This window comes from Bubalus kerabau, chromosome 7 (genome assembly GCF_029407905.1).
Source record: "Bubalus kerabau isolate K-KA32 ecotype Philippines breed swamp buffalo chromosome 7, PCC_UOA_SB_1v2, whole genome shotgun sequence".
Classification (NCBI taxonomy): domain Eukaryota; kingdom Metazoa; phylum Chordata; class Mammalia; order Artiodactyla; family Bovidae; genus Bubalus; species Bubalus kerabau.
In genome coordinates, this window is record NC_073630.1 from 19715001 (window position 1) to 19727202 (window position 12202).

Here is a 12202-nt window from a genome sequence, read left to right on the forward strand (position 1 = left end):
CGACATTTTATCACATTTTGGTCCCTAAAGCAATACTGCTTGGACCTAGAGTCTCATGTTGCTTTTTAAATCTTTCTAGAAATGCCTTTATTCCAGATCTTACCTATCTTTCATGAAAATCTCATTTCTAGTTCTTACTCCTCTTGCCATGGAACTAAAACCTGGTCCAAGAAGCATATTGAGAACAGATGCATTATCATACATTTCATTTTCTTCTGCTTTTCTTCTAATCCTCTTCTCCCCTGAGATCTTCCTTCATCCTTCAGTTATAAATACATTTCCCTTATATACAAAGGAATGCAAAAGGTACCAGGAAATGAAGATGATGTCTACACTTCAAACTGTATCAGGGGGCTGCATGTCATCCTCAGAAACTCTGTTTATAAAGTCAAGTTAAATTATTGCCTAGGGACTGACCTACCTCATACTATTCATAGAGTCTCTATCTTACAACTGACTCACCTTTATATGTTCTATTTGATCATTTATATATGTATATATACAGGCATATAAAAACCCCAAGGAATGAGAAAGAATTCATTCTAATCAGGCTCATAACAAAAGAATTTATAAATTTAATGTCAATTTATTAATTAAAACTATACTTAGAAAACAGCAGTTAAAAGCACAGGTCCATGGGCCAACATCGTATATTTGAATGCCTGCTAGCTTCAAAATGTACGAGTTTAGGCAAGTAACATAAACTAAGATTTGGTTACTTTTTCTGTAGAGTGTGGTAACTATAGGATTGTTGTGAAAATTAAACTAGTTAATATATAAAAAGTATTTTGAAAAGTGTCTGTTGACACTATGAAGTGTTGATAAATTACTGTTCTTGCTAAAAGTGATTCCTATTCAAGACCTATTATTATCAATGACATTAGTGACAAAAATGGAATTAGACCTATATTATATAGGTGAAAATGAAATATTTAATATGATGTCTTTAGGAAAAAAGTCCTAAAATTTTGAATACAGATTAGAGATGGTATTATTTACCCTTATTCTCTATAAATTTAAATTTCCTTCATAAATAATCTCATTATAATCACATTATAATTTATAATCTTATATAATTTATATAATATTTATATTCTTGTATTACAATCACATTATAATTTACATTCTTGTATAATTTACATTCTTGTATACTAGCCACATGCATGCACGTGCTCAGCCATGTCTAACTCTTTGTGACCCCATGGACTGTAGCCCACTGGACTCCTCTTCCATGGGATTTTCTAGGCAAGAATACTGGAGTGGGTTGCCATTTCCTATTCCAGGGGATCTTCTCAACCCAAGGGTTGAAGCTGCATCTCTTGTGTCTCTTGCGTCGGCAGGTGGATTGTTTACCACTGCACCACCTGGGAAGCCCTTATACTAGCTGCCTGCTCATAATCTAGAGAATTGTTATACTTGGACACAGCGCAAAGGGGTGGGGGGCTTAAAGTTTCTCAAATCCAACTTCCCACTCTGCAGAAATCTATCCCAAAGCATTCCTGAAAGTTAAGTCATTCAGTTCATGAATAGAGACCTCCAGTAATAAGAAGCTTCCTAACTACTGAGACAACTTCTTCCATTAGAAGGCAAGGCTGACCACTTAAAGTTGTATTATATTTGCCTAAAATTTTCACACATTTTTGTTAAGATTTAATTTGATTAGCTTCATTCAGATTTGAAGGTCCAAGGGCTTCCCTGAGAGCTCAGTTGGTAAAGAACCCGCCTGTGATTCAGGAGACCCCGATTCGATCCCTATGCTGGGAAGATCCTCTGTAGAAAGGAAAGGCTATCCACTCCAGTATTCTGGCCTAGAGAATTTCATGGACAGAAGAGCCTGGTGGGCTATAGTCCATGGGGTCACAAACAGTTGGATACGATTGAGCAACTTTCAGTTCACTCACTGAAGCTAAACATCTTCATGAATTATTACTGAGGATTATATAAATTTGTAAAACAGTTGTTTTTTCCTTGAAGTCACCATATCATTTAATAAGCAAAATATTTTGTTGTTACAGATGAAATGTGAAAAATTTTTGAACACATAGTGCTTTGATCTACTACAAAGATATATATGCAATTATAAATTCATGATTTATTATACTTATTTTAGATTCCATGAGGATTTGCCACTATGTACTTTCCAAGCTTGCTATTATATATTGTACATGTTGAATGCTTTGTAATGTCACATTCTGTGTTTAAGAAATCTGTATAAAGAGCTGCTCCACTATTGAAGAGATACAAGCACTCCCATATTTATTGCAGTACTATTCACATTAGCCAAAATAGGAATACAACCTTAAGTGCTCATGAAAAGGTAAAGATATAGGCGATGTGGCCCATGCCACACACAAACAATGGAATATTGTTCAACTACAAGAAAGAAGGAAATCTTGCCACTTGTAATAATAACATAGATGGACTTCAATGACATTATACTAAGATAAGTCAGAGAGAGAAAGAAAAATACTGTATTGATATCACTTACATGTGGAAATCTAAAGTCAAACTCCAAAAAAAAAGAGTAAAATGGTGGTGACTAGGGACTGGGAATGGGATAAGAGGAGAGATTAACATCTCTCCTCTTATTTATTTAAGGGTTATTTAAGGGTACGCAACTTAAAACTAATAAGTCATAGAGATTTAAGGCATAGCACAGTGATTATATGCAACAATATTATATCATATCAGCCTATCTCAGCTTTCAAACATGTCTTTCTCACTAAACCTGATCATTTCTAGCTTTTGATTTAAAGTGAGGGATGTAATATTTCCTTTCACTTGAACTCTTATAGGCTATTTTAGGGTTATTAATTGGCCTGATTTCCATATTGTTACATATCAAAGAATAGGGAGGCCTGAAAGAGCGAGAGAGGGAATTGCAAGTTGATGGAGCAGTCAGAACACACATGACATTTACCAGCTAAGTTTGCCATCTTATATGGGTGTAGTTCATGATGTCCTCAAGCAATTAAAACAGTAACATCAAAGATCACAGACTACAAGTCACTGTAACAAATATAATAATAATTCAAATCTTGAAATATTGTGAGAATTACCAAAACGTGACACAGAGACAGGAAGTGAGAAATGCTGTTGGAAAAATGGTGTGGATAGACTTGCTCAACAGGGTGGCCACAGAGCACCAGTTTATTTTTTTTTTAAAAAGCTGTATCAGTAAAATGCAGTAATGCAAAGTACAAAAAGAGTTATACCTGTATTATCTCTATATATAAAATCTATATATTTTCAGTTATTCTTTATACCTTACCTTGCACCTAAATAAACAAAGTCCATTTTCTGCTTTAAGGCTACCATTCTATTTCAGATTTTGATTCTGTTAACCTTTGTGTTCTAAAATATTTTGCATCAGTCCTTTCTTCCCCTCCCCCAACATAGTTAATTTCTCCTCAAAGGAAGCTTTTTCCATTCTCTTCAAAGATTCTTTAGTATACAAAAAGTGAATGACTCAGAAAATTCATTCTGTATACTACATGCAGGGTAATTTTACCTTTAAGATACACCTAGTAAATAAATTGATCTTTCTCAAATTGTATATAAATAAGAATTTACCTGATATATGAAGTACCCAAAGAAACAAAACAATTTGAAAGCAAATCGAATAAAGTTATCTTACTTTCAGTAATAAAATTTCACTATTTTTAACAATGATATAAAATCAGCAAGTTTCCAATACTGATCTGATCAATTTTTGCCTATATTGAGAATTATACTGCATTTTCAGAGCCCAAAAGCATTTGTGGAAGCTATAGAAAAACAAGCCAAAAATTACATGTTTATTGCACCAGCACTCAGCAAGTGGGATGAACTGCATTTTGACAAACTCTTTAGTATTTCTGAAGCTATAATATTACAAACCACTGAGAAAATAGAATAATTAGTTTTCACACTATGCTGATTTTTATATCAAAGGTACCACTTATATTTATTAAAAAAGTGAACAAAAACATCTTCATGGGATGTGTTCAATTAACTTCAAAGATGAATTATATTTGTTTCCTAAAATAATTTCCCATGGGAATGTGATACATAAATCACGCTGTTTTCATTAGAAATGATCTACGCTTTCTATATAAAAACAGTCTCAGTACCTGTTATGTTCAGCCTACAAGTGTTATATTTATACTATGTATTGTTTAATCTATTATTCACTTAAACATTGATTTTAATTAAAATTATGCTTTAAATTTCATTTGTTTTATTAAAATTTTTAAATCATTTTTACTTACTATAGAACAGTGTATGTTCATATAGAGAAAGCAAAAATTGAAAAGCAAAACAAGATCTTTCATGAGCCTAAGGTTGTTTAATCACATATTATTTTCCAAGTAAGCTCTTCACTGATAACACTTTTTAAACTGATGCAGAACCCACAATGAACTCCCGTTCTTCCTTTTTTCTCATTTTTCTCCATAGCATGTATAACCATCTTGTATTCTTTCTTTTCCTTCCCTCATTTATCAACCTATTGATCTATTTATTCATTTATTTATTAAATGTCTCGCTCCTAAAGTTTTGCTCCATGAAACAATGTTTACATCTTGTTCACTGCTCTATCACAAGTCCCTGGAACAGTGCTTAATATGTAAGAGGCTCTCGGTACATATTTTTTGAATGACTGATCAAATTAATCCTATCCTGTTATCAGGTTTAAATGATATATACCATTTTAAAATTTTTCATAGGACTCTATTCAGCTTATACACCAGAATTACCTATTTTCTTTCATTTAATATATTTAAAACTTTTCATTTTTAGTATTCTTGGATGAATATACTTGATGTGTAAAACTTAAGGCATATTATCAATTACTTCATAGAGGAATCACAGAAGTAGAATGTTAGGGTTAAATGGGATGTATATTTGAAACATTCTGCCAGCTTGTCCTTTAGAATCACTGACATCAACTTATACTTCCACTGTGATACAAGAGTCCCCAAATTTCCACATTCTCAATGTTTTCATTCATTTTCTTTTTAAATTTGCTGAGTATTTTCCTCCTCCAAAGGTCCAAAAACAGGTTAAATATGAGAGAAAAAATAATGTTTAATTCTCTTTACACTTAACAATTTTACTTTACCTGAACTGGATTAATCACAAAGCCATTTACATATCCCTGAATTAAAACGTGGTGTGTAAGAGTAGATTGCTTTATAATGTGATACACCTCATTTAATAACTTCCTCATTAAACGATTCAAATGTGTTTTTATTGGTTACACAACATTTAATGGTATACAGTATACTGACTGCAACTATACTACTTCTCCCTTTAATTTAGACTAATGAAAATGAGTTTTATCCTTCTTGAATAACTTCAAAGAAAAGACTTCATTTGAATAAAACAAAATCACTTCCATAGTGTTAATAAAAGTTCTAAAATAATTTGAAATAAATACACAGCTATAGAATGTTCAGTGACTGAATGTCCTGTAAGTTTGTGAGTCCCAAGAATACTATTCATATGTCAACCAAACTCATATTATGTCATTTATCAATCTCAGTTCTTACCACTTTTACCTACAAATATCAGACAGTAATAAATTTTTAACTTGCCTATTATTCTATTATAGGTACATGTTCTTTAAGTTTTGTAAGGCAAAGCACTCAATTCTTCTTGCCAATGTCATGACTCAAGGAAGAAACATGAATATCAGGCTCTATAAATTAACTCAGTCTTATAGTTTCAAATGTATACAAATACACATATACAGTAACAGAAAATAATTTTATCTGGCTCATAAATAATTTGACATAAAACCCAAATGGCTCTTATCACTGGTATTAAGGTAAAACAATTACTAAGATTTAAATGACAAATATTAGGGATTAAAAAAAAACCCACTCTTTTTCTAAGAAGATATGATAAGAAAGAATATCATTCATAGGATAAACGTTGACACAAAACATATAACCAACAGAATTACTATCATTGTACCTTTTGATCATATACCAATAATTTAAAACAAAAGCCTAAAGACTTAACATACTAGTTGTCCCCAACAAAAGTTAAATGGTATTAAGAACTATAAATATAAATGGGCTATTCTCATTATAGAATTAAGAATTGCTTGTCATATTGGTCAATAAAAAATCTAGCCTAAACAAAAATCAACAAAATAAGATGAACCTATTCAGCGAGTTGATACACACCGGACTTATTTTCCTAGATTAAATCAATGTAACAGGACAAACAGAAGTTAATCTTCAATTACCAAAACAAGGTATGGATATTAATTGAATTGGCCCTGGTCACCTATTAAATATATGTAAGAGACATATTTTGGACTACATATTTTAAGATTAAGTTCAAAAAAAATGAATCATTCTATAATATTACAGTATCTACATGTGTCAGAGGAAATCAAATTTCATAATCATGGCATCAGGTAATAGCTTCAGAAATGCATATATTTTTTTGAATGTGTTGATTATAGAGGCATGTGGGATATCTGCTATCATTTATTTGAATTATAGGCTACTTTAAGATGCAGGATGGCAAACTTAATGAAGTATTGGCTTATTGTGATAAACTCTTTTCATTTAGTTACCTAGCTAATCTACAGTTGTATAGTGGCGTTGACAGCCCATGTGTCTTTGACTTCCAAATAATAACTGTCTTCATAATGAAGATATTTCCCTATCCCAAATTCTTTCAGAAGCTATTGCTGGCTTGGCACTAAGAAGAAACATGCTTCATATTATAATAAGATTTTATACTTCTAGGAGATTCAAATATTCTGAAAATGACTTTGAAGTATAGTTTTATTAATCTTTCATATTCTCATGAGAGTCAAGTAGGTGGCAAGTTTTATCTCAATTTTGTAAAATAGAAACTAATGAAACAATTAGTTTACTTGCCTGAGGCTAAATATTGAAGTAATGAAAAGTCATATTCCAATTCTGGAACTTAACTCAAACTCTTACTATGCATTCTATCTATAATACATTTTATGGAGATGAGAGTAAAAGCAAAGGAAAAAAATCTTCAGAAAATATGAAAACCAATCTAATCTACTTTAAGGGACTCTGGAATAGACATCTGTTACTTGATTGATTGTTCTTGGTCTTGGTGACAGTGATGATACCTCGACTTCAAAGAATTAATTTCCCTAAAACATTTCTGAGTGACCATATATTGAGTGTGGTTATGGACACAGTAAAGGTAATTGAATTCTACTGATATTTCCAACAAAGCTAAAACCTGACAAAATATACAATGGCACAATAACTCAAAAGGTGAAAAAGAAACTAAGGAAAGCTAAATTTGGACTTCAAATGGACCTGTAAGTTGGTAATATACCTGATTCTTGAAAGTGAAAAATAAAGCAAGCCTCTATGGATTTCAGGGTTCCCCAAGTATTTTTATTTGTTTGACCCATCATATTCTCCTGCTTTGATTTTTCTTTAAAATCTCTTAATTTTCTCTATTCTATTTCATTTTTTTCTTTTTGTAGTCTCATAAAGATTCATTACAATAGTTTGATTATTTACTGGCAATACATTTGTAAATTACTGTTGAAAACTCATGTTCTTATTCTTTATCTAGCACTCTGGTGTGAAATAGACTTACCAATTCATTTTCATTACCAAGAAAAGCTATTTCATTATATTTTAGTACAAAAGTGTAATTACTAGTAGCTGAACTAATTGCAATTCTAAAAATCAAAATTCCTTTTGGTATTTCAAGCCCTGATAAAAAACATTTAGCTTTTAAATAGTTGCTTTCTTAATACTTGAGGAAAATTTAAATAATTCCATGAGACTGGCATGATATGTATAAGATATATACCTTGTATATGACTGATTTTCCAAATCAGTAGTTATTTCTCCTCTAATAATATAGCATATTTAGAGTTTGTTTTTTTCTCTAATAGGAGATGACTTATTAGCTGTAGTAAAATTAGTAAAATTGTCTTTGGAAAAATTAAAAGACATAAAATTCCAAACAAACCGTACAGTTGAAAAAAATCTAACATCTTTCACTAAATAAGCAGATTTAGGTTGGTTTTTTTTTTTTTTTTTGTCCTGCAAACTTAAAAGAGACATGGTAAATATAACATATATTTACAATTATCTATTTTAATAAGGGAACCTTAGATTTTTTTCCTCATATCTTTAAAAGGACAATCTTTACTCACCTGGCCCATCATCCACTTTGTCCAGGCACCTAGGTGTTGTGCTAAGAAAGGAGGCATGTTTTATTCTAGCCACAAAAGTACGAGGCGGCATGTATTTATGTTGAATTTGAGACATCTCATATGATTTTTGAACATCATAGGCACCTGGTGCTGGAACACCCTGAAACAGATTTCAATGAACCAGCATAAACATACAGGAAATTTCCAGAAAGATATAGCATAGATGTTCACACTACAAAATGGCATACGTAGAAAAATACAAAACTTTTACTTCATTATTAAAAATAGAAATTTAAAAGAGTATCCCTAAATTATCCTCTCCTAAATGAAGTATAAACTGACTCACAAAAAATTAACATGAACAGAATCATGAAGTACAGATTCACATTCTTAAAAAATTAGTCTTCATAATATAGTTGTTGTTGTTGTTTAGTCGCTAAATCGTGTCTGACTCTGCAATCCCATGGACTGTAGATCACCAAGCTCCTCATCCATGGGATTCACCAGGCAAGAATACTGGACTTGTCATGTGTTGTCATGGCCTTCTCCATAGGATCTTCTCAACCCAGGGATCCAACTCACATCTCCTGCATTGCATGCGAATTCTTTACCACTGAGCCACTGGAAAGCCCTTCATAATATACATCAAGCTCTAATTTTCAAATTTCACAATAAAAATCAAATTTTTTATAGAAATGAGAAAGCTGATTATTTATTTTTTTAAGGAGCAAAACTATTCCTGCTTTACCATCCTATGTGAGCATATTTAACTTATCCTACAAATGAGACTGCTTATTTCATTTTAATAGATTTCAATTAGGTTAAAAGGCTTCCCCCTTTCATCACTTATGGCTCTTAACATACTCTACAGTTATATTAACATTTTTAATCAACATAAACCACATGGATATTAATAACTGTAATAATAATTCGAATCTAAACAAAATAAAAATATTATATATTTGTTACACAATTAATGCCTACAAACCATTAGCTAATTACCTCAATGAAAACTTTTAAAACTCATTTTCTTCAAATAATTTCAAAAAATAATGTTTTATATATAACAAATCTGTTCATCTGTTTTATGTACAAAGACAATATTTTTTAAGTTTTAATAATTTTCGGGCAGGCAGGAGACTTGTCTTGTGGCTAAGGGTGGAGGTTCTAGCACTAGACCTTTTTGGTTCCAAATATCTGCTTCTTACTTGCTGTAGGACCCTAACCAAGCTACTTAACCTCTGTAATTCCCAGTGTCTTCATCTGTAAGTGGGAAAACTACAGAACTTATATTCTATGTCATTGAGTTGCTGTGAGGTTTAAATCAGTTAAAACAAATACTTAGATTGGTCCCTGAACCTACAAACGGGTTAGCTAATCTTACTATTCCCTGGTGGTTCAGATGGTAAAGAATCTGCCAGCAATGCAGGAGACCTGGGTTCAATCCCTGGATAGGGAAGATCTCCTGGAGAAGGGAATGTCTACCTACTCCAGTACTGTTGCCTGGAGAATTCCATGGACAGAGGAACCTGGCAGGCTACAGTCCATGAGGTTGCAAACAGTTGGACATGACTGAATATCTAATATACAACCTTACTATTCTGCAGCTGCTGCTGCTAAGTCGCTTCAGTCGTGTCCGACTCTGTGCGACCCCATAGATGGCAGCCCACCAGGCTCCCCCGTCCCTGGGGTTCTCCAGGCAAGAACACTGGAGTGGGTTGCCATTTCCTTCTCCAATGCATGAAGGTGAAAAGTGAAAATGAAGTCACTCAGTCACGTCCAACTCTTCGCGACCCCATGGACTGCAGCCTACCAGGCTCCTCTGTCCATGGGATTTTCCAGGCAAGAGTACTGGAGTGGGGTGCCATTGCCTTCTCCGCCTTACTATTCTACAAAAAGCTAATTTCAATGTAGAAAACAAGACTGAACAATCAAAGTATAGGCAAACAGAAAAGAGTTTTTTTAATGTTTCAAATAAGTCAAACACATTTGGATACTGAGAAAGCATACTTTTGAAGTCCATCTAGGAGCCATACTTTATAAAACGTACTTTCTTTGATCCTTAAATCCCTATGATCATCATCTTCATGCACAAGCCCACAGTATGATCTCCCACTTCCAAAGAATCACTAAATAAGGTAAAAGCATGGATCATGACTGGTGGAGGAGATTCTTACATGCAATTTCATATTTTTGGTGTAAATACTATGTCAAACACAAATTCCACAATCTATAAGTCAACTGGGAAATGTCAATTACTGTTTCTGTCTTGTCTACACTAGGAGTATATTTAGTAAAAGTAGGCTGAGGATAAATGGTAGTAAAATAGCTCCAAAGATGACTTTTGGATCTTTCAGGACTGCCTCTGTGGTATGTGAATGGAAAGCATAAAAGAGCACAAACACACAAAGAAACCATTCATATACAAAGTACTCAGAGTATTTAGGAAAACTTTACAAAGATCTTGATTATACTACCCATTTTCATTTTCTTATCAAAAGCTGTTCAGTTCAGGTCAGTCACTCAGTCGTGTCCGACTGTTTGTGACCCCATGGACCACAGCATGCCAGGCCTCTCTGTCCATAACCAAACTCCCAGAGTTTACTCAAACTCATGTCCATTGAGTCAGTGATTCCATCCAACCATCTCATCCTCTGTCGTCCACTTCTCCCCCTTCCATCAATGCTTCCTAGCATCAGGGTCTTTTCCAATGAGTCGGTTCTTTGCATCAGGTGGCCAAAGTACTGGAACTTCAGCTTTAGCATCAGTCCTTCCAATGAATATTCAGGACTGATTTCCTTTAGGATGGACGGGTTGGATCTCCTTGCTGTCCAAAGGACTCTCAAGAATCTTCTCCAACACCACAGTTCAAAAGCATCAATTCTTTGGTGCTCAGCTTTCTTTATAGTTCAACTCTCACATCCATACATGACTACTGGAAAAACCATAGCTTTGACTAGACAGACTTTTGCTGGCACGTAATGTCTCTGCTTTTTAATATGCTGTCTAGGTTGGTCATAGCTTTTCTTCCAAGGAGCAAGCATCTTTTAATTTCATGGCTGCAGTCACCAACTGTGATGATTTTGGAGCCCAAAAATATAAAGTCTTATTCCCTAATTGTGTCCTTTACTGATGTTTCTAGGCTGTTCTTACTCATCTTCAACTCTCATTTAATCTAAGAGATTAATATGCCAGGCAAATTTTCTAGGCATTCATTAATTAATTCCTAGGATTAGTAAGACAAATCTGAAAGCCTGTCTAAGACCAATAATGGAGAGGGTGAGATGTATGGAAACAGTAACATGGAAATTTACATTACTATATGCAAAATAGATAGCCAATGAGAATTTGCTGTATGGCTCAGGAAACTCAAACATGGGCTCTGCATCAACCTAGAGGGGTGGGATGGGGAGGAAGATGGGAGGGAGTTTCAAAAGGGAGAGGATATATGTATACCTATGGCTGATTCATGTTGAGGTTTGACAGAAAATAGCAAAATTCTGTAAAGCAATTATCCTTCAATAAAAACAAAGTAACTTTTTTAAAAAAAGAGCAACAACACTACCTATATATTGTATTTTATACACCATTTCAGGGGGAAATAGTATGTATACGTAAAATCATCAAATTTCTGTTAGTGATCCTTTATACATCACAGAAAATAGGAAAGGCATTTGATGAGTGGATATAATAGACATTTCTCATGTCTTTTTTTTTACCCAGTATTTGAATCCTGTTCCTGTGTTTGGAATATCCCACATGTTTTTCAGTACAATCTGAGTCCCAGCACAAAAGCTAAAACTACTTGATTCTCATCTTCCTGGTCTAATTTTTAAAACCTAGGACATGAGTTTAAGCCATAAGCTCAAATGCCAGCTTTTCAACTGGCAGTTATTAAAATAAAAAAAAATAGAGAACATTAAAAATTCCATTTTAGAGGTTATTTTATTTTTTTAGCTTAAATAAAGTGAGTTTTTAAAAAAATCTATTCCAGTGATGGCCTTGGCAGTGCTGGCAGTTATGTTCACTTCCCAGAGGCAA

General features: G+C 33.3%; 1 protein-coding gene across 1 annotated transcript in view; it reads right to left on the minus strand.

Moving 5' to 3' along the window:
- LOC129657501 (sperm-tail PG-rich repeat-containing protein 2-like) overlaps positions 1 to 12202 on the minus strand; it is a 98799-nt gene that overhangs the window by 15736 nt on the left and 70861 nt on the right. Inside the window, exon 2 of the mRNA XM_055587751.1 lies at positions 8162 to 8321. Coding sequence (XP_055443726.1) covers positions 8162 to 8321 — 160 coding nt within the window. The remainder of the gene's footprint in view (positions 1 to 8161; positions 8322 to 12202) is intronic.